This window comes from Schistocerca gregaria, chromosome 1 (genome assembly GCF_023897955.1).
Source record: "Schistocerca gregaria isolate iqSchGreg1 chromosome 1, iqSchGreg1.2, whole genome shotgun sequence".
Classification (NCBI taxonomy): domain Eukaryota; kingdom Metazoa; phylum Arthropoda; class Insecta; order Orthoptera; family Acrididae; genus Schistocerca; species Schistocerca gregaria.
The window spans coordinates 143119745-143140731 of NC_064920.1; the positions used below are offsets into that span (position 1 = coordinate 143119745).

At 39.2% G+C, this 20987-nt stretch overlaps 1 protein-coding gene across 2 annotated transcripts in view; it reads left to right on the forward strand.

Moving 5' to 3' along the window:
• The first annotated feature begins 16034 nt into the window (after window positions 1–16034).
• The window catches only part of LOC126334924 (exocyst complex component 6B), a 151055-nt gene continuing 146102 nt past the window's right edge, over window positions 16035–20987 (forward strand). Inside the window, exon 1 of one of the 2 annotated variants that reach the window (XM_049997660.1) lies at window positions 16035–16237. In XM_049997660.1, the coding sequence (XP_049853617.1) occupies window positions 16143–16237 (95 nt within the window). In that variant the 5' untranslated portion in view covers window positions 16035–16142. Of the gene's footprint in view, window positions 16570–20987 lie in introns of both variants that reach the window. The other variant, XM_049997670.1, reaches the window with a different exon arrangement.

Here is a 20987-nt window from a genome sequence, read left to right on the forward strand (position 1 = left end):
GAAGTTTAACACTGTCAACCTCTTCGATCTGCATGTCTTCACATGTTATATGCATGCTGGAAGGAAATCGCTTACAGGTTCTGAACTGCGTATAATGCCTCTTCTCTATGTTTAATGACAGTGATTTAGCTTCAAACCACTTATTAACGTAAGTGAAAATTTTATTTGCAGCTATTTCTAAATCTATGCTTGACTTGCTACTTATGTCAATATTTGTATCATCTGCAAACAAAACAAACTTAGCATCTGGCAATGTAACAGATGAGAGGTCTTTAGAGGATACAAGAAAAAGCAATGGACCCAAAATGGATGCATGGATTACAACATGTAATTAACTACCAGTCAGATGAAGACTGACAGCTTACTGTACAGGTATTTTGCAACGACACTCTTTGTTTCCTGTTAGATAGATAGTACTCGAACCATTTCGCAGCATTGCCAGTGGCACCATAATATTTTAATTTACTTAAGACAATGATCTGGTTAACACAGACAAAGGCTTTTGACAGGTCACAGAAAAAAACCAGAAGCCTCTAATTTATTGTCGAATGTAAGTATAAATAGATTTCCCTACATCAGATTCCCTTCAGAATCCAAACTGTGACTTTAACAATATATTATTTGTAGTCAGATGCTTAAGGAGACACTCGAATACAACCTTTTCAAATATTTTTGAGAAAGCCAGAAAAAGTGAAATTGGTCAATAGTTTGTTGGTATCTCTTTATTCCCCTTCATGTAAAGAGGCTCAACTTCAGCACATTTTAGCCAGTCTGGAAGTGTTCCGCTGATAAGAGATTGATTACACAAGTAACTTAAGATAGAACTCAATTCACATGAGCAATCTTTGATTAACTTCGTTGATATATTATCATACCACTGGAATGCTTAGATTTTAAGGATTTTATGATGGATGCTACTCCTTTGGGAGACATGTCATCTCCATTTTAGTGAAGTTATTTTTAAAGACTGTTCCCAGATACTACATTGCACTGTTCACCGAACCTGATAACCCCAAGCTGTCAGTAACAAATGAAGTACTTGTTTAAGAGGTTTGCTACACTACATGTACTTGTTGCCAAAGTCTCATTTATTTTTAGAGTACCTGTTCTTCTTCCTTATTGGCCCCACCTATTTTAGGCTTCACTACATCCCATTCAGTTTTTATTTAGTTGCCTGATGTAATTATCTTTTTTCTCATAATAACGCTGCTTCGATTTCTAGATTACTTGCTTCAATATTTTCCTGTATTCTTTGTAATACATCACAATTCTAACACCAGAGCTGATCCCAGATAGTAGATACAGTCTCCTTTTTTGTCCCAGATGATATCTTTATCCCTTGTGTAATCCGTAGTTTACTTTTTGACCATTGTGTGATTTGAGATACCTTTAGATGAAAACAATTTTCAAAACAGGGGTAACTTTATTAATGAATGCTTTGGCCATTGTGTGATTTGAGATACCTTTAGATGAAAACAATTTTCAAAACAGGGGTAACTTTATTAATGAATGCTTTGGCCCCTTAGTCCTTGGATATTCTGATGTAATAACGACAACTAATTTTGTGAACTGTCTGAATTACAACTGGATGAACCTAATTTTCCTGCTAATTTTTGACTGTCTCTAGTTTCAATCATAGCCTGTCTGCATGAATTCTGATCATTAAAATTTGCTTTCTGTCTGCCTGTTTTATCAAAGTGAATGTCACTTTCAGTCTGCCTCTGAACATCTTTCGTTTCTGCCCTCCCTAGCCTAAAAAACTGCTGATCTGTCACTTATAACCACTGGTACTTTACCACTTGTGACAGTGCCCCCCCCCCATAAGTTATTTGCTATTAGCCCAGACAGTTTTCTCTTCACTTTCCTGTTGAGGTGAAGGCCATACCTAGGATAGCCTCATCTGCTGATAGAATCAACAGGAACCACAATGATGGGGCAAAAAGAAGGAGCTTACAGTAGAAGTGATGTATTCAGAGTATGGAAGATGAATAAATGCTCATATCTCTTAAGGTACGCACTTTAGAGCTTTTGTTTACTACTTTCTTTCTCGTTTTAGTGAAAGAAACCTGCTCCTAAAATTTGTTTAGGTTTTAATTTATGTAACGATATCTGTGTGTCAGTGTAATTTTGACTTTCTTTGTGGTTCTTAGTTCTAGTTGTCTTTCTGTTGCGAAGAGTAGCGTTTTGTTGACTTTATAACACTGAATAAATCTTTGTTCAAGCAGAAATTTGTTAGTTATTTTCATTCCTGTCATGAAATCAGATGTTCATGGGTCTGCTAATCATAGATTTGATGGATAACTAAATTGTATAATTAAATAAAGTGTTCTAAGGGAGAAGTAATTCAAGTAGACATTTGGTGATCTTGTACCACATCATTATGGACAGCTTACGAAATCGTATTGCATTTTCTAACTTTAAAAGAAGACACAATAGTGGAAAATGTCACCAGTTGATGCAAGTGGACAAGAAGAAAATCATGGTTGACAAAATAAAAGATTGAAAATTAATTGGTGAGGAGAACTGGACAATCTGGTGTATTTTAAAATGTGAAGCAAATGGTATTTTAATCAAAGCAGAGATAAACATTCAAATCTGTGTTGCAAAGTTAACTACATAGATGAAAACAAACACCAAAAAGGGAAAACATTTCGTTTTGGTATGAGGTACCAAAGCATTAATTAGAGATCCCTCATTTGAAGCTGCAAAACATGTATGATAAAAGTTGCACCATATATGTGTTAGCCAATATACAGAATATATCGACCTGTTATGCCAAAAGTTTTATAACACTGAATGGAAGCGCTCAGGTGATACGCAAAACCACCTAGCAAAATTTGATTGAGTTCAAACGAAGATGTTTATGCTTAATAAATGAACAGCAAAGCTGATTTGTGTGGACATTTACTCGTACATTGTCAAAATAATTTCATCATATTTATGTGACTTCCGCAAGAAGATAAAACATGGCATAAATAGCAGAAAAGATGTCTCAACTATGAGTTTCAAATAATGAAACAAATGTTGCATCAGAAATGTTTTCAAAATTTAATAGATGTATAGCAATACAGTAACAATAAAATAGGTTTTTGGCAAAAATTGAAGCAAACAAGGTGTGAAGAAATGTTTCAAATAGTAAAAATGGATGCATTATGTAAGACTGCAAAACAGGTATATTTTGTTTTAAATGCAAAGTTAGAAGTCATCGATCCAGTGAAGATCTTAACTGTCTACCTGTGGTGATTCTGCAATATTATCACCTATGGAAATATCACAGAAGTACGTCCAAAAAAGATGTTGTCCAAGATCTATGTGCAAATGTAGGTTCATCAGTGGCTGACGAATGGTAAGTTGATGGTGGCGTTATACAACATGTAACAAATAATCGAAACTAATATATTTCGAACAGTTCTTTTGGTACAATAAAGAAAATAGACAGTGTTAAGAACAATGTGGATGTGGCCATATTCATGTTGAAGTTTTTGATGGGAAAAAGTAGACTGGATGATATTTTGATTTTGTGGTACTGTCAGAATGGCTGGAGAAAAAAATATTGAGCATAGCAATAGTCATAAAATATTGTTATTTTACAGAAACAACATACCAATGGCTGTTGCTCTATCTGAAAGTAAGAAAGAGTTTTATCGTTTGGCAGTGACAGTGATTAAGCAAGAAAAGTTTTTTGTTATAAAATACTACTGATATTCTTCAAATGTGACTTGAAAGACCTGGACTCCATAGTAAATGCCATGTACAACAATCTCGATAGCATATGAAACTGGTGAAAGGCTGATGTCAAATTTTGTGAAGGTTTATGCTAGGTAACCATCATGAGCTAGTTTTTAGCAACTGAATTTATAAATGAACCAGCTCAGGAAAATTAGTTCTTGCTCACGTTTGAGGTCCAATGGCAAACAAAGATTTAGCTGGCTATCAATATTTTCTTGTTCTTAGAATCTTCTTCTTCTTTGAAACTACACATTTTCCACATCAAAAAGATGAGGTTGGACAGAAGTTGCCAATATTTATTGAGATGATGGAGAAACAACCTGAACTGAATATTAAAGAATTGCTAATTGGTGGTGTCAAGGAATTTTATAACTGATGTAAAAAGGTATGCTGAGTCAATTAGGATGAAAGATTCTCTGACTGCACACATACACCACAGCAAATTAGAGTTGCTGAATGTGAGAACAAAGTTATCTGTGAGATGATAAGTTCAAGGCTTCAGCCAGTATGGCATATTCCAAGAGCATTATAGATTGATGCAGAGCTTGCTGCAACTCGTACTCTTAACCTGCTGAGCCAAAAAGGGTTACAGTAAAACACCAATATACTTTAGAAAGAAGAGTTTGTCTGATCATCTGAAAGCATTTGGGATAAAATGTTTTGTCTGGATCGCAGCTATGAAATGGTGAAATTTCGATGCTAAAACTTTGAGAGGTGGTGTCATACATACTTATAGACTGGCAATTAGTTGTTGGCTCAGATGTGACATTTAAGGATGAAACATTACAACAACCACTGAAGAGTGATGTTACCAAATAGGTTGACTACTTGGCTATGAATGAGTTTACATGTGTGACACTATTTAATATGAATGAGGAACCGTTAGCAGAAAACATTACAGGAGTGGATCATCAAGATCATGTTGAAGTAACCAAAGATACAAATGACAGTTCTTTTGTGGAGTTGAAAATGTAGGTATACATTGAGTTTTGAGGAATAGAGGACCAATATATTATCAATAAGAGCGTGAGCAACCAAAGGTGCAGTGGGAAGTTCCAAAAGACAATAATGAAGCAAGGAAGTCTTCAGCTGCAGATAATACGAAAGCTGCTGTGGATGCAGAAATGTAGTCACATCAGAAATTTTGTAGCTGGAAAAGTGGTTCATTCACCAGCCATAAGGAAAGCTACTGATATCTGATCAGGTGGCTGCAACAAAACTGGATAATAACAATTAAATTCTCTACTACAAGCCAAGATTAGTTACAAGAGGGGTTAATTTTTCTGAAACATTTAGCCATGTGGCTAGGTTTGAAACAATGAGAGCTCTATTGTGTGTTGCTGTTCATTGAAATAAAACCATTAAACAATCTGAAGTTAAACGGCATTCCTAAAAAGTATATTTGGTAAAGAAATTTAGATGCAACATCCTCAGGCTTACGATGATGGTACAGATCATTCATTCAAGTTATATAGAGGCTTGTATTGACGGAAGGAAGCAGAAGTATGTTGGTACGAGTGTTTGAATGAATACCTTAAGAAATCAAATTTATGGGAGAACAGTGCTAATCCCTGAATTTATTTTAATGAACATTTAATCGTTTTATTTCAAGTGCTTGATGTATTGATAATATGATCCATAGAATGGTTCATAGTTGCATCAAACAATTACAGAAAGAGTTTAATACTGTGGTAAGAGATGTGGACTGCTATCTCGGTCTTCAGATCCAAACATTTAAAAATTAAACAAACTGCATATACAAAAAGAGCATTGGGAATGTATAGTATGACTTACATAAATACAGTATCACTACTGAACAAAGCTGGCTGGATGACGCCAATTCAGCATCAACTACTAATACTGACATTCACTGAGGGATTACTCGTAGTCTCGCCTATAAAAAGTTGTAAACATATCCAGATCTGACTTATGCTGTCAATGGTGCTTAAAGAGCACAAGATTTGTCTACTGAGGCCCACCTTCAATTCGTTAAAAGGATTCTTCTCTATCTGAAAGGTATAGTTAATAATGGAGTTTAGTTTAGCAAAACGATGCGTTCTGCTATTGATGTTTATAGTAACGTTCATAATGCACGTGAAAAGCTGACTAGGCTTTCACAAGTGGAATTTAAACAAAGTATTGTGATGGACCAGATATGTAGAGAAGTAAAATTCAAAAGCTTTCTAGACAGTCAATAATGGAAGCCGAATTTGTTGCTGGCAGTGATTCATATAAATTATCCGTGTTACTCGATCATTTATCGAAGGAAAAAGAAATTATTGAAGAAAGTTCCGTTTCTACATCACATATTGATAATCAGATTACTATTAAACATATAAAACCACAATACTGGGCAGCAGCCATCAGGCTTCACAAGTGTAGAAGTAGTCAAGAACGAAAACATTGATTTGAATGATTTTGAGTTACATCTTTGATTCAGTAATAAAATATAAATATGTAGAAGATCGTTGAAGGTTGGATGAACTAAGGTTTCATATTTTATTACATATATGATCATATCTGTATTACTGTGTAATTTGTCTTTTTTAAGCTCTTAGTTCTTACTGTTGTGTTTGTGTTGCCAAGACTAATGTTGTGTTGATTTTAGAACACTGAATAAACCTTTGTTTAAGCAGTATAGTTGTTAGGTGTTTTAATTCCTGAAAACCCAAATGAATCAGTTCTAACAGAAATTGATAAGGAGATGCAACACTGAAAGAAGTAGATGAATTTTTCAATTTGCTCAACTAAACATGCTGGTGAAGGATGAAGGAGAAAAGATATGGAATGGGGACTGGTAATAAGAAGAAATGCATTTCTGAGAAAGAGAAATTTAATAATTTCGAATATAAATTCAAATTTCAGGAAGATATTTGTCTTGAATGCAGTCTAGCAGAGAACAGAAATATAGACAGGCGCAGTTCAGACGAAAACAGAATACACTTTTTGAAATTTGATGCTGCAGAGGAATGCTGAAGATTACGTGGGTGGATTTAATAACTAAAGGGGGTGCTTAATGTAATTCAACAAAAAAGAAATTTATGGCCCAGTTTAAGTAAAAGATGGGTTCAGTCAGTGGGTCACCTAGTTATATTTGAAGGAATTAACAATTTGGTAACAGAGATAAATGTGGATTTCATAATAGAGCTTTTAAGGGAAAAGAAAAATTCTATATGGAATAAGTATGCCAAAGAGCAGCAAAGAATTGATTTATACACATGTGACAGCCATAAGAGATAATATTTCAGTTGATTTTTATTGGTAAAGAAAAGACAAAAATTTCAGTTTTTATTATTCTTCTGTTCTGTCTATTGCAGTTGGGAGGGGAATATCTTAGCATAATCTACCAGATGCTGTTCAGTTACTTAGTTGATGAAGTATGTCATCAACAAAAAGTATCTGTGTTTTATTTAAAATGATAGTCTATCAAACCTAATTGCTTCTGCCATAAACAATTTGTATTTGTGTGGTAATTTTCGCAGCAGTCACTGCGAAGATAATTGTTATATGTGAGCACAGGCTTTATCGGCGAATTTCATATATGAAGTCTTCACAGTAACGTCGTTGTCTCGTAGCTACTTTTCGATGGATTGCGTCTCTGTCATATTCAGGTGAAGTGTCGGGTTGTCGCTCTGTCACTTTTTACTTTCCCCTCCTTGTGGAAGTGTATAGAGGAGTTTGTAGCCTGCTGGCTTTTACTCCACTAAGTGTGTCGTGGGTGTGGGATTGTTTTCGACTGTTTAGGCTGCCTGTGTGTTGTATTGCTGTTCGGGTGGTGTCTAGTACTTGCCTGAGGTTGGCGAGATGTTGGGTATTTTAAGGATTAAGGATTTCCTGTTGGGATTTGGAGATTTTATGGGATTTTTCTCTTCAGCTTGGTCACCGAAGATCGTCATGGGGCGTTTGTGCTTGTTGCAGGACATGTCATACCGACCTAAGGAGTGGATAAGGTTATTTTCAGATCTGGAAGAGCTCTCATAGAAGGACCTTGCCAGATCCTGGAATCTTTGTTTGAGGAGTGGGATTTCGGCAGTGACGTGCAGATCATTGGTGGGGAATCCCATGGGTAGGTGCAGTGCCCTCCTGAGGGCACAGTTCTGCAGCCTCTGGAGTGTGTCCAGGTGCCGCTTTGCCACGTATCCCAAGACAGGGCATACATGCTCCATTACTGGCCGTATGAGGGCATGATACACATTTAGTCCTACAGAGCAGGGAAGGGAGCTGGTTGTGTTGAGGACTGGGTATAGGATGGACATTCTGGGGCAGACCTTCCTGTGGATCTCGTCTATATGTTGGTTTCACGTTAGTCTCGAATCCAAGGTTACGCCGAGATACTTGGCGGATCTGCACCAGGAGAGTCGGGATCCATTTAGGTACAGGTGAAGGGGGGGCGTTAAGGGAGCCCGAGTCTCCCGAGTCTCCATGTGACCACCAGAACCTGTGTCTTTTCAGAATTAATTGTGATGCGCCAGCGATGGGTCCAGGTTTCTGTGTTATCTAAAACCCTTTGTAACCTACAAATGATCAGCTCCTTATTCACATTACAAGTGTAAAAGGGGGTGTCGTCAGCATACTGTGTGGTGTGCACCAGGGGGGCCATTGGAGTGTCCGCAGTTTACAGACTGTACAAAACAGGCCTGAGGACTGACCCCTGTGGCACCCCAGCACGAATACGCCTTTTGGTGGAGGTAGCTGTTTCTACTTTGACAGAGAAGGTTCTAATCGTGAGATAGCTTTGGATTAACCTGCCTATGCTCCTGGGGAACCCTTGTGCTTATAACTTGTATAGTAGCGCTTTATGCCATACTGAATCAAAGGGTTTGGCTACATCAAGTAGCACTATCGCGCAGTAGCTTCTGTGGGTACTGCCCTCTGTGGCTGCTCCCACTAGTCTCATGGTCTGTTGTGGGACAGAGTGCTTCTGCAGGAATCCGAAATGGAAATCTGGCAAAAGTCGCTCGTTGGTGATGTGGTCTCGTATGGGAATAAGCAGGAGGCGCTATTAGATCTTGCTCAGAGTTGGCAAGAGGCTAATCGGCCTGTAGTTCTGCGGTAATATATGGTCTTTCCCTGGTTTGTGTATTGCGACCGAGTTTCCAGTATGCTGGGAACTCACGGGTAAGAGTAATGTCGTTGAAGACTTTTGCAAGGTGTTCGATAGCCGAGGGCGGTAGTTTTTAACTAACTGGTTGGTGACACTGTTGTGTCCTGGCTCCTTTTTGTAATGAGGGAGCTAAGTACTTTTGCCACGTCCTTGGGGACAAAAAGTGGGGGTTCGTCTTCTGGGTCCTCCTCAGTGTTGAGGAAGACAGCCAGTTGACGACGGACGACCTCTTCATGTTCGTCATCGTGGGGTTCTGCCTCTTGAAACTGCTTCTCGAAAGTGTCGGCGAGAGCGTTGGCCTTTTCAGGATGGCTGTAGGCCAGACCCCTCTCGCCTTGCAGTGATGGCAGCCTAGCGCGACTTTTGGTATTTTGTTTGCTTGCTTGCCATAGTGTGTGATCGTCTACTTTGGGGGCTGTGAGGCGGTTTTGCCATTGCTGGTTTTTGTGCTCATTGTGCGCTACCTTCAGCTCTCTCTGTAGACGATTGAGCAGCCTCCTGGTGGCCTGATTTCTGGTGATCTACTACTCTTTTGCCATTCTGTTCTTGTGACGGATTTGGGCTAGTAGATGTTCCAGGAGTTGTACTTGTGGGGGCAGGCCATCCCTTTGTGGGGGACTGGCATCTTCCGCTGCTTGCAAGATGGTTCCTGTTAGGTCTCGTAGCACTTGTTCTACTGTTTCGGCAGTAGGTGGCGGAGCGTGAGCGATATCAGAGGCGACAGTTTCTCAGTATCGCTCCAAGTCTGTAAGTTTGTAGGATGTATGGTACCGTGGTATTGCTACCCATTCTCCAACATCGACATCTTGAATCACTGGGTTGTTGATTGTCCTTGCGGCCACAAACCCCACGATGCTCCTAGTAAGCGTTATGTCTAACACATCGGGCCTACCTTCATTTTTTGGAAAATGTGTGGGCTCAACCAGAACCCATGCTTCGAAGTGGTGGTTGCGCGCTAGTCGTTGCAGTTTCGCGCCTGCTCTGGAAGTTACTCTAGAGTTCCAGTCAGGATGTTTGGCATTGAAGTCCCCCCCCCCCCCCCCTATTATGAGTTTGCCTTCAATTTTCCCTAGAGCAACTATGTCTCCCTCGTCTATCTCGTCTTGTGGGGGATGGTAGGTTGCAATGATTGTTAGGTGTCTGGTGGCAGTTGTTACTTCCACGGCCACTGCTTCGATTTTATTGGTTGTTGGTATGAATACCTGGTGGTGGGGACTCCCTCTTTGTATGTATATGGCCACTCCTACGCCTTGGGTTGGCCTATCTTTACGGTAGCTAACATAGATGGAAACTGTCGCTTTTATTCCTGGTTCAGGTGGGTTTCCCCCATCATGCAAATGTCGATGGAGAACTCCTTCATGAGTTCTCTGAACTCGACATCTTGATTAACAACGCCATCTGCATTAAAGACGCACATCGTCAGGCCTTGGATATTTGGTCTTCTTTCCATGATAGGGTTTTGTGACTACTGAGGAAGTCGCAGAGGGGAGCGACTACTGGACTGTTGCCTGAAGGGCAATGAGGATCTGAGTGTTCTGCTTCTGGGCCTCCCTGAAATCCTTCATCATTTCCATGATGAGGTTCATGGTCTGGACCATAATGCCTAAGTCGGGGTATGGTCGGTCGCGACTGATATCTCTGCTGGACTGCTCTCCGCTTCCAGCCGCCGGCCCATCACGCGCCCGCGGCATCGCCCGATGCGCCTAGAGCGGTCGGTGGTGGGAAGAAGCGTGTGAACAGTTCGGTCCTGGCATCCTTCTCTTTCTGCTCCGTCCATGGCCCTTGGTGGAGCAGAACGCTCTTCTCTGATTTTCCTCATTGCAGGCTCCCAGGCTGTGCTGAGATGGTAGCCACTGTCGCAGTCTATTTAGGTTTTGTGTAACCGTATTTCTAGGGACTCTTTGATTACTGAGTCCCAAAATCCGTTTGTACCGTATATTTTCTTTGTGTCTTCGAAAGCCAAGGTGTGCTTCTCGTCAATACTATGTTCCGCCATAACAGATTTGTTGGTCTGACCCAGTATAAATGCCTGAAGTGTTCATTGTGGCACTGTGAGATGCAGCATTGCGTCTGTCCTATATATTGCATCCCACATTCGCATCCAGTTTTGTATACACCAGGTGCCATCAGACCTAGTGGAGCCCTGGTTGAACCAAGAAGGTTTTTGATTTTTCCTGCTGTGCGAAAACCGGTCTCCACTTTATGTTTCTTCGGAATTCTCGCGATCTTGGCCATTGGAGGACCCGCATATGGCAAGAACGCACAGCCCATTGCTTCATCTTCATCCGGTCTCTCTTCTCTCTTCTTGTGGTAGGTCATCAAAGCTCTTGTTGTCTGTGTCTCACTGTATCCATTTTTCTTGAAGGTGTCCTGGAGGCGTTGGAATTCTCCTGGCAAACTTGCCTTATGGCAGATGGACTTGGCCCTGTGCACTAAGGTGTTGAGTACAGAATTGCGTTGTGCAGGGTGGTGGCAGCTGTTGGCATTAAGATAGAGGTCCAGGAAACAGAATGCAAATTTCATCAGTTATACTTGTTGTGTATCTTATTCTACATTCATCATTTCAGGGTGGTAATAGAGATCTCCTAGTAATAGTTTTCCCATTTTTGTTTACACACTGTTCACCAGAGTGCTCTTTTCTTGCACAAATTCCCTTTCCATGCTGTTTCATTTATCTTGTGTTTGACACAGTTTATCTCAGAAATGATAATAATAACAATATTATTACTGTTATTGTTATTATGAACAATAGGTGTTTTTGAATGTAATTACCATATAGCCACAATATGAAAAAGAATACTACATGTTCTTAGTAAATACCTCTTTCTTCTTGTGCAGAGCTGTTTTTTTTCTTCCCTCACTGTATCAGCATCACCTATAACTGGAATGATTTCAACATTAAAACAGTATCCTCGTCTGTTTTCAAATTCTCTAACCTTTCCACTTAACGATTTGTCATTAACAAAATCTACATTGACATCAAGATCTTAAAATAAGTCAATTGATTTGATTGTTTGCTCCAAAAATGGATTCATTACCTGAAAGGAGCACAATATTGTTAATCTATTTTTCGCGAAATAAAACCCCCCCTTCTATCTTGCATATTATAGTAATAGTAATAATGATGATAGTAGTAGTAGTGGAAAAAGGAGAAGAAGAAGAAAAAGAAGAAGAAGAAGTAACCATATAATTATTTAATACTTGTATTGTACTGTATTGTATGTTAACCGACGACCTAGAAACAATGGAGAGGCTGCGTCCTCGCCGCAGCCACAGTGGTCCACAACCCAACAACGACTACCGCAGTCCACTTCACCCCTCCTCCGTCCCACACCGAACCCAGGGTTATTTTGCGGTTCAGCCCCCGGTGGGACCCCCGAGGGAACGTCTCATACCAGACGGGTGTAACCCCTATGTTTGCATGCTAGAGTACTGGTGGTGTATGCATACGTGGAGAACTTGTTTGTGCAGCAATCGCCGACATAGTATAACTGAGGCGGAGTAAGGGGAACCAGCCCACATTTGCCGAGACAGATGGAAAACCGCCTAAAAACCATCCACAGACTGGCCGATTCACCGGACCTCAACACCAATCCGTCAGGCAGATTCTAGCTGGGGACCAGGTGTTCCCTCCCTCCCGGAAAGCCATGCGTTAGACCACACGGCCAACTAGGCAACTCATATTTAATATTTACTTGCATTGTTTATAGGATGGAACTTCATTACCGCTGCCATGTCTGTTATCATTAACATTCAAGGCATTAACTGGAAGCTCACCATGCCCCTGCTTTTGCTTTCCATGTAAATAAAACACCAAATTCACACACGACTGTAAGTTTGCAATATGATGTGAAGGCAGCAATGTGACAGATATGCAGCCAGTGTTACCAATAACAGCATTATCAAAAATGGTAGAAGAATAACAAACCACTCATTTTCCTAAAGAGAAAGAGTTACACCTCAAACTGCAACCTTTATACTTAGTAGGTTGATTGCTGTTGTTAACCAAAAATTGTTACAAAGCGAAATGTAACATTTCCCAATTGAAAAAAGGATTAAATAGAATTAATTTAAAAATGATATATGTGCTTTGTTGTCTATTTCTGACATTTTTAGATTCGTGACAGTTTCACATAGCAAATGGTTCAGTTAAAGTAGTCAAACAATGGTAATGACTGAGCCATCAAAATGCTTCAAACTGTTTTATTCGCCAAGATGTGGAAGTAACTAGTCCACGGCAGTGATGGGGTAGTGGTTGATGACACATATAGATGTCAACAGCACTGCAGGAAAACCAAGTGGTGCATGTAGCATGTATACATGTCCACAGCACCTGGAAAGTGGCAGAGCAGAATGTGTATTCATGTTAACAACAGCGAAAGTGCAATTTACTACCTCCTTCATCCCTCTTGCATAATTTGTCTTCCTAGTTAGCATAATTCCCTCACTTACAGTACTAAATGACTTCCATTATTGATGGTTTCAGCACAAATATCACTAACATCAAGTACAGTAGGTCATACTTTATTCCTAAATCAAAAATCATATGTATCACAACTGACTCGAGACACTTGACTGTGATACAGTTGAGCTCTCTTAGAGCAACATCGGTTACAACAACTCGGCTATAATGCCATGATTTCTGTGGTACAGCCATATTCCTTGTAAGAAACATCCTTCTTATCCTTGCCTAATATGACAAACGTATATGCATGTACCTCATATGTAATGTCATTTTCAGCCTGTTAGCAACAAGATTTTCCAAGAATCAATGTACTGTAGGTGGAAACCTGGTGTTGTAATTTGGAAACCTAGCATATTCTTCTCTCTGCCCTTCCATCAACAATAGGTGTAGTGTGGTATCCTCATCTTTCTGTTACCCAAGCGCATTCATACTACAGTAGTGATGACAATCATAGAACTCATCAACAGCGTATGTGATGTCAGCTTCCATAACAAATTGTTATTAACTGTATGCATTTAGAACAGTATGCCCGGTAAAAGAAAAGTTTGGGCAATGGAAGAAAAAGTGAAAGTGACTGGTGAAATCGAAAATGGAACAATAAAGGTTGATGTGTGTTGTCAATTTAGCCCTGCGATTTTCACAATCCAGATGATTTGCAAGAACAAGGGTATAGTTGTCACTGCATTTGAACAAAATTGATCTAAAATTAAGTGGTTATAAATAACTGAATGGAGCGACGTGAATGAAGTGCTGCTTAAGTAGTTTAAGCAACAGGGAGAAGCATGAATGTACCCTTTAGTGGACCTCTCCTTATTGTGAAAGCAGAAGAAGATGTCAAGAAATTAAAAAGTAAGGAAATTTTGTGCAGCAAAGGCTGGATTGAGAGATTCAAGCAACGTCATGGCATTATTTTTGGCAAAGTGAGGGGTGAAACCAACAATGTGAATGCTGAAACAATCTAACAATGGCTCACTACCATATGGCCTAAAATTCGTGAAGGATATACAGACATCTTTAATGTAGATGTAGACGAGACTGGCATTTTCTTTAAATTGACCCCTAACAAAACTCTGAAATTCAAGGGCGAAAAATGTGTTGAGAGAAGTTATCCAAAGAACAAATAATAGTTCTGGTTTGTGCAAGTGCAGATGGAACTGAGAAGAAAAAAATTGCTTATTATGGGTGAATCAAAAAACCCTTTGTGTTTTAAGAATGTAAAAAATCTTCAGTGCACTGCAAAGCTAATAAAAATTCAAACTCTTTGAAGCTGATATAAGGAGTTAGCATCGGGAGTTTAGAAGTAAGAAGAGGAAGATATTAGTTCTTGTTGACAACAGTCCAGCCCACCCTTCACCCACTGGTCTGGAGAATATTAAGCTTGTTTTTCTTCCTGTAAATGCCATACGTTTATTGCAGCCCTTGGACCAAGGAGTAATTGGGAATCTGAAATGCCACTGGGGTCAGCTGATATTACTGAAAATGGTACAATGCATTAGGAACAAGTAGGATTACTCTATTACACTTACATGTGGAATCACATGATCGCATGCATTAGGAATCCTCGGAGCTGGGGCACAGCCCAAACCTCAAGAACTATTTCGCTCATTCGGGAAAACAACTGAAGGAATAAATGCAGCTGAAATTGAAGACACCGTTTATGACACTGATCCTCTGCCGCTAACTGCATTTCTACCAGAAATCAACTGTAATATCTTCAATCAATGCGACTACGAAATGTATACAACAACAGATGATGATCTTGTTACAAATGAAACTCAAACTGAAGACGAAATTGCAAATGTAGTGAAGAATCAGTGCCACAGTGACAATGAAATGAGGGAGGGAGATGAAGAAGAAGAGGAAGAAGAAAAAAATGAAGTGCCTGTCCCTACTGTGAGTGACGCTTGAGAAGCCATTAGTATTGTGAACATGTTCTATGAAGCTAGGGGAGGGAGGAGTAAAATCGCAAATGAAATAATGAACGTAGAACGTAATGTAGGAAGTGTGGACTGGGCAAATAAACAGTAGAGTAAAATGACTGATTACTTCATTCCTAAGTGAAGAAGTTTGATGAATACTCTGCATACTGCTTTATGCAGGATATTCATGTAAGCTTAAGACTAAATAATGTATTAAAATAAAACAATGCTAAATAAAATGTTTCCTCTCCATTTGCCACCACAATAGACTGAAAATACGAATCTCGGTTGCAACGACAATCGTTTATAACAACATAATTTTCAAGGTCCTTTGAATGTTGTTGCAGCCAGGTTTCACTGTACATATCGATGGATCTCCACAATGTTGACTGGACCTGCAATAAATTATAACTAAATTAAAACATTGTGGTACACACAGTTTTATATCTTCTCCTTATATTCTTATGAAACATATGTTATATTTTAGCAGAATGTGAAGATCATTTGTCTTATATTTTAGAGACAAGGTATTTATATGCGGAAATAAAATTCTGTTTCCATTACAAGTAGGGAGATGTACAGCATCTTGAGGCAAAGTGTAGGTGCATAGAATTGTTTACTTTGCTCTGAGACATAGTTTTGATTAAATAGTTGGTTTACATTGTGGTGATCATCGGTCTTTTATGTTAAAAATACGGCAGTAGCAAACTGGCATGAGTAATAAAATTTATAGATAAATAAAGTTAACCGCAAAACCACATATCTCGGAAAATCTTTGTCACGAGGTTTCAATAGGTAAATTTCTTCTTACTCTTTGGTAGCGTCTGCGTTCTAGTGGAATATCTTCCACTGACAGATATGTGGTGTCTGCTGGCGTAGCCTGTTGTTATACTATGTTTACATTTGCAGGGAATTGTAATTAGAAATGGATACAAATAATCAGGATAGCAGTTCACAACGAATTGAACTTTTTCTCCAGGAAATTGAGGGCACTGATGAATACTGGGGATCAACATTTAGGTAAATTGTGTTTGTGTTTCTGTGGTAGGGGTTATACAGTGTAAGGTTTATAAACGATATGTCATGAAGCAAGGTGCTAATTGTTTAGAGAGCTGATTTTCACGTCACTGTAAATCATTTAGACACCGTCTCTCTACTTCGTCTGTATTTGAAGGAAGGCGAAGAAACGTGTCGCGTACCTTCGTTCTTTATCAACAGTCTACAGGTATTTCAGATGTCATGGATCCATTATCACGCATATCTCACACCAGCGTCGATATGCAGCCGAAACACGAGCATCTCTTGTATGAATTGGAAACAACGGATACTAGTAGTGTGGGACTGGTAATAAGGTAATGTTTGGAAAAGAAATTTAATTTGGAAACACTGGACCAGTGGATAAAATTTATTTAGAAACAGCTTGCAGTGCATGAGCTTCATTGATACCCTGCCATTTCGGGTATGTGTGAAATGCACGAATGACATTTTTCTGCTTCTTTTGAGATATTGGATCTACTCCATAGGACAGTCAGTATATGTTGTTAGTAACGCCATGTAGTGATGACATATTTTGATCGTAAGTAGTGGATACGTGTGTAGTAATTAGTAATAGAATTTCGAAGGATAGTTTGTAAATAAATTGTTGAAAAATATTGTATTGTAGCATTCTAGGTAGCAAAATTTCGTAGGTTTGTTATAGTATATTTTCATACAGAGAAATTTAATGTAATGTTTGGTGGACATACTTCATCAGCATATTTACAGAAACAGTTGGTGATTATGCCTAGTACATTGCACTTCCTTCCCTACATGAAATGTCTTGTGTTAAATACCAAGGGTTGCAGTAGTGCCAGTGTACCAAGTAAGATGCACAGTTACTTTGCGTTCTTGAGGATGGCAAGTGAAATCCCCATCTGGCCATCCAGATATAGATTTTCCATGGTCTTTCTAAACCTCTGAGGCAAATGCCGGGATTTTTCAACTGAAACACCCATTGTCAAATTCTTTCCACATATCACCCAATCTAAGCTTAATCCTTATGTCTGCTAACCTCATTTATTGGAAGTTAAACCTGCATCTTCTTTTGTTCTTACATATAAGCCTAACTTTGTATTCTACTGTAAATAGCTATAATTTGGAAGATGTTTTAGGTATAAATATTTTTAGGGCTGTTAATGATTCTGAAAAGTGGGAGACATAGTGTGTCTTCAGAGCAAATTCCTGATGGCGAGAACAGTTTTGCTGTTAAAAATATCCTGTCATTTTTGTGGATTCCTGTCAAATGATAACTTTAAACACAATGTAGAACTTTTGTACCAGATATGGGCAGAGTGAAATGGTGCTGCAGTTAAGGCACTGACCTAGTACAGGATTCCAGTCCCTGTAAGGCAAGCCAGATTTACGCAGTTGCTTTAAGTCACTGCTGCAGTGACTCCTTTGAAAATTAAATAGTCGGTTTCCTCCCTTATTGTTGTGCAGTGTAAGGCTGTGGTACATGCCTAATGATCATTTTTGTTGACAGGTATAGGATTCTGCCTGACCCCTCGCTCCGCCCCATGTGCCCAGTCTCTTCCACACCTCTGTTACGCTTCTTGTTCTCTCCTGCTATAATGCCGTACTGTATAGTCAAGTAGAAAGAAGAACCCTCTAATACAGTCATCTACTATTGTTGAAACTATATGATTAAAATTGAAACGTCTCAATTTTTGTTTGTATTTCAGCAGCACTCTCCAGCTTGAGACTGAATGCAGGCTTATGTTTGTACATTAAAATTTTCCTTATTTTACGCACATTTAAAATGCTGCAGGGTTTACTGTCTGAAAAATGTTTTGCACCAACTTGCTCTCATAATTTACCAGCTAACCTATCTTGTTTGATTATGCATGAAAACCATAGTTCTGTAAGCATACTGTTTTTTTCTCAATGACCTATGGGATTATGTGGTGTATAGTATCTTGCTTTTCTCTGAACTTTGTGTGTCATTATTGTAGGCTGCTAGATTGTCATTCTGAGGAACTTTGAACTTGCTGATACCGCTCATCATGAGGCTGTGCTTTTTTTTCTTTTTCTTTTTTTTTTCTTTTTAAATTCAATTATTCCAATTTTAACGAGTGTTATAGTGGATCATACTTCCGTCTCATTTAGCTCTGTTTTCACCTTACCTAAAATATGGTATTACACATTCAGCTACTCCAGCCACCAATGGATATTAAACATGCAGTCATAAACATGTAATATTAGCAATTTCAAGTGCAGAAGTAATGATGAAAAGAACCAAGTGAAATGCGCTAAAACTATGTCTGGTCCCTTCGACCCCCACAAACCAACCAACCTATTGCCAGGCGTTGAGTAAATACATAATGTCTGTGTAATTGAACCATGTGTCTACAGTAACATTAACTTACTGAAAAGGTCAGAATTTCTGATTTTACTCTGCTATCCTCAGTGGCAGTACTTTTGTGTTACGGCATTCATTTTGGTGCCGCTGGCTACCATTACTGACGACCATAATTTCTTTGGGTTATGTGAGAGGTGTTTTGTTAAGATTCTGTTGTGAAGGCATTGTGCATAGCCCTCTTGACAGGCAAAGCCATTTCATTTAGCATTTTCTATTATAATCATACTCTGTGGTTTATATCTATTGTGTTGTAGTCACTGCTTCTTTATAAGTTTCTTTACAGAGACTGTATGCTTTGAGGGTTCTGTCCATCATGAACTGTTATACTAGGGTCCATATGTATCCAGTAATCCTGCTTGGTCAACTGTTCTTAAGATCAGCCAAAGCTCCTGTACATGCTCCATCCCACTACATTTGTCAAGTGCCTCATTGAGATATGTTTTAGTTTACTGAAAATATAAAACTTTGTGCTTGTCATAGTTTCTCTTTGTATTTTTATAACAGTAGTTGCTTCATGCCAGATCTGTCGTAGACAATTTTCAGGAAAAGCAATAGCATTGTATTGCAGGATGTCTTGTCATGCCCATCTGTAATTATCCTCATATATTAGAAAAAGGTCCCGAGTTTGAGTCTCAGTCTGGCACACAGTTTTAATCTGCCAGGAAGTTTCATACCAGTGCACACTCCACTGCAGAGTGAAAATATCATTCTGGAAACATCCCTCAGACTGTGGCTAAGCCATTTCTCTGCAATATCCTTTCTTTCAGGAGTGCTAGTTCTGAAAGGAGAGCTTCTGCAAAGTTTGGAAAGTAGGAGACGAGGTACTGGCTGTGAGGACGGGGCGTGAGTCGTGCTTGGGTAGCTCAGATGGTAGAGCACTTGCCTGCTAGAGGCTAAGGTCCCAAGTTCGAGTCTCGGCCCAGCACACAGTTTTAATCTGCCAGGAAGTTTCATATCAATGCACACTCTGCTGCAGAGTGAAAATCTCATTCTTTCATCCCCATATATTGTTGTATGATTACAAGTCTCTTCCAGTGGTGACAATATGTTTGGAGAACAAGTGTACTAACAAACTTAGGGTTTCTCTAAAGGTTCGGAATACATCTGGGACTGAGTTTGATTGATGGTAGAAATATCCAGTTATGAGTTTATGCCCATCCATGATACTAAAACGGTCTCACATGCGGCTTCAATTTCTGCCTTGGTGAATTTAAGTTCCTTGTCTACTGTAACAAATCTTCCATCTCAATTCCCCACTAAACTATCTTTTCGATGTTCACTAAGATTTGCCTAAAGAAGCTCACTACTATCACTTTTGGGTTTTAAACAGCTTTGTGTCCCTAACATTACGTGAGTTCGACTGTTTTTAGGACTTCAAACTCTGGCACCCTTGTGAATGCTTCAGCAATTGATCACTAGGATTTTGATACTCTCATCATTGGAGGCATCATTTATATTTTGGGCTCTTGTACATCTCTCGTTTTCTGGGCTGGATGTATAGTCATGAATCTAAAACAAAACCTAATGTGAACCCACTCACAGTCAGTTGGGTTGATAGCAGCATCTGACAGGTATTGCACACCTAACACTTTTAGGGTGACCCTACAGTTATCATCAGTTAGGTGCAAGGCCCCGAAGCTGCAGTCTAGCTGGCACAGAATCTTCAAAGCCTGTAGTTCAAACCATCCACTCAGCTTGGAAACAGGGGGCACAGTCAGTTCAAGGGAGGACACTGCTATTGTGAACTTCACTGAAATTTTGCAAGCAATGCTTGTCTTCTCAACTTTCTCTGTCAGTCACTAGAATGATCCAAGTGTTATCTCAGAGTCAACAGGTATCATTTGCTTCAATATGTGCCACAGTCACCATTTGGTTGGTACTTATAACTCAATGGCAATGAGAACAGCCTCTTCGGCATATTGAATTAGACCTCCAGGCACACATGCTGATTGCATGAGGTAATCCTTCCCAGCCCTTCTGCTAATTCCCTAAGTGGTGCCATTATTTGCTGTACATTTGAACTGTTGGTGATTAAGAGCTCTCTACACTTCTGTATATGCTTCCCCTATACATGGGAAATAGCATGTTTTCTGACAGTTAAAGTCTGTCTCACTGGCTCAACTTCAATAGAAATAAGAATAACCTTCACAAAGATTTATAGTTGCATACTTTGGTTCAGAAAGATGTCCACTGTTCAGCAGTACACATTTTCAATAATATGCCAGCTGCCATAAGAAGTTTAACCAATAATAAAGTTCAGTTTGAGAAGAATCTAAAGGATTTATTGGTGGCGAACTCCTCCTACCCCATTGATGAATTTGTTAGTAAAACTGACAGATGTATGTGTGTTATTGGTAATATCACATAATGTGA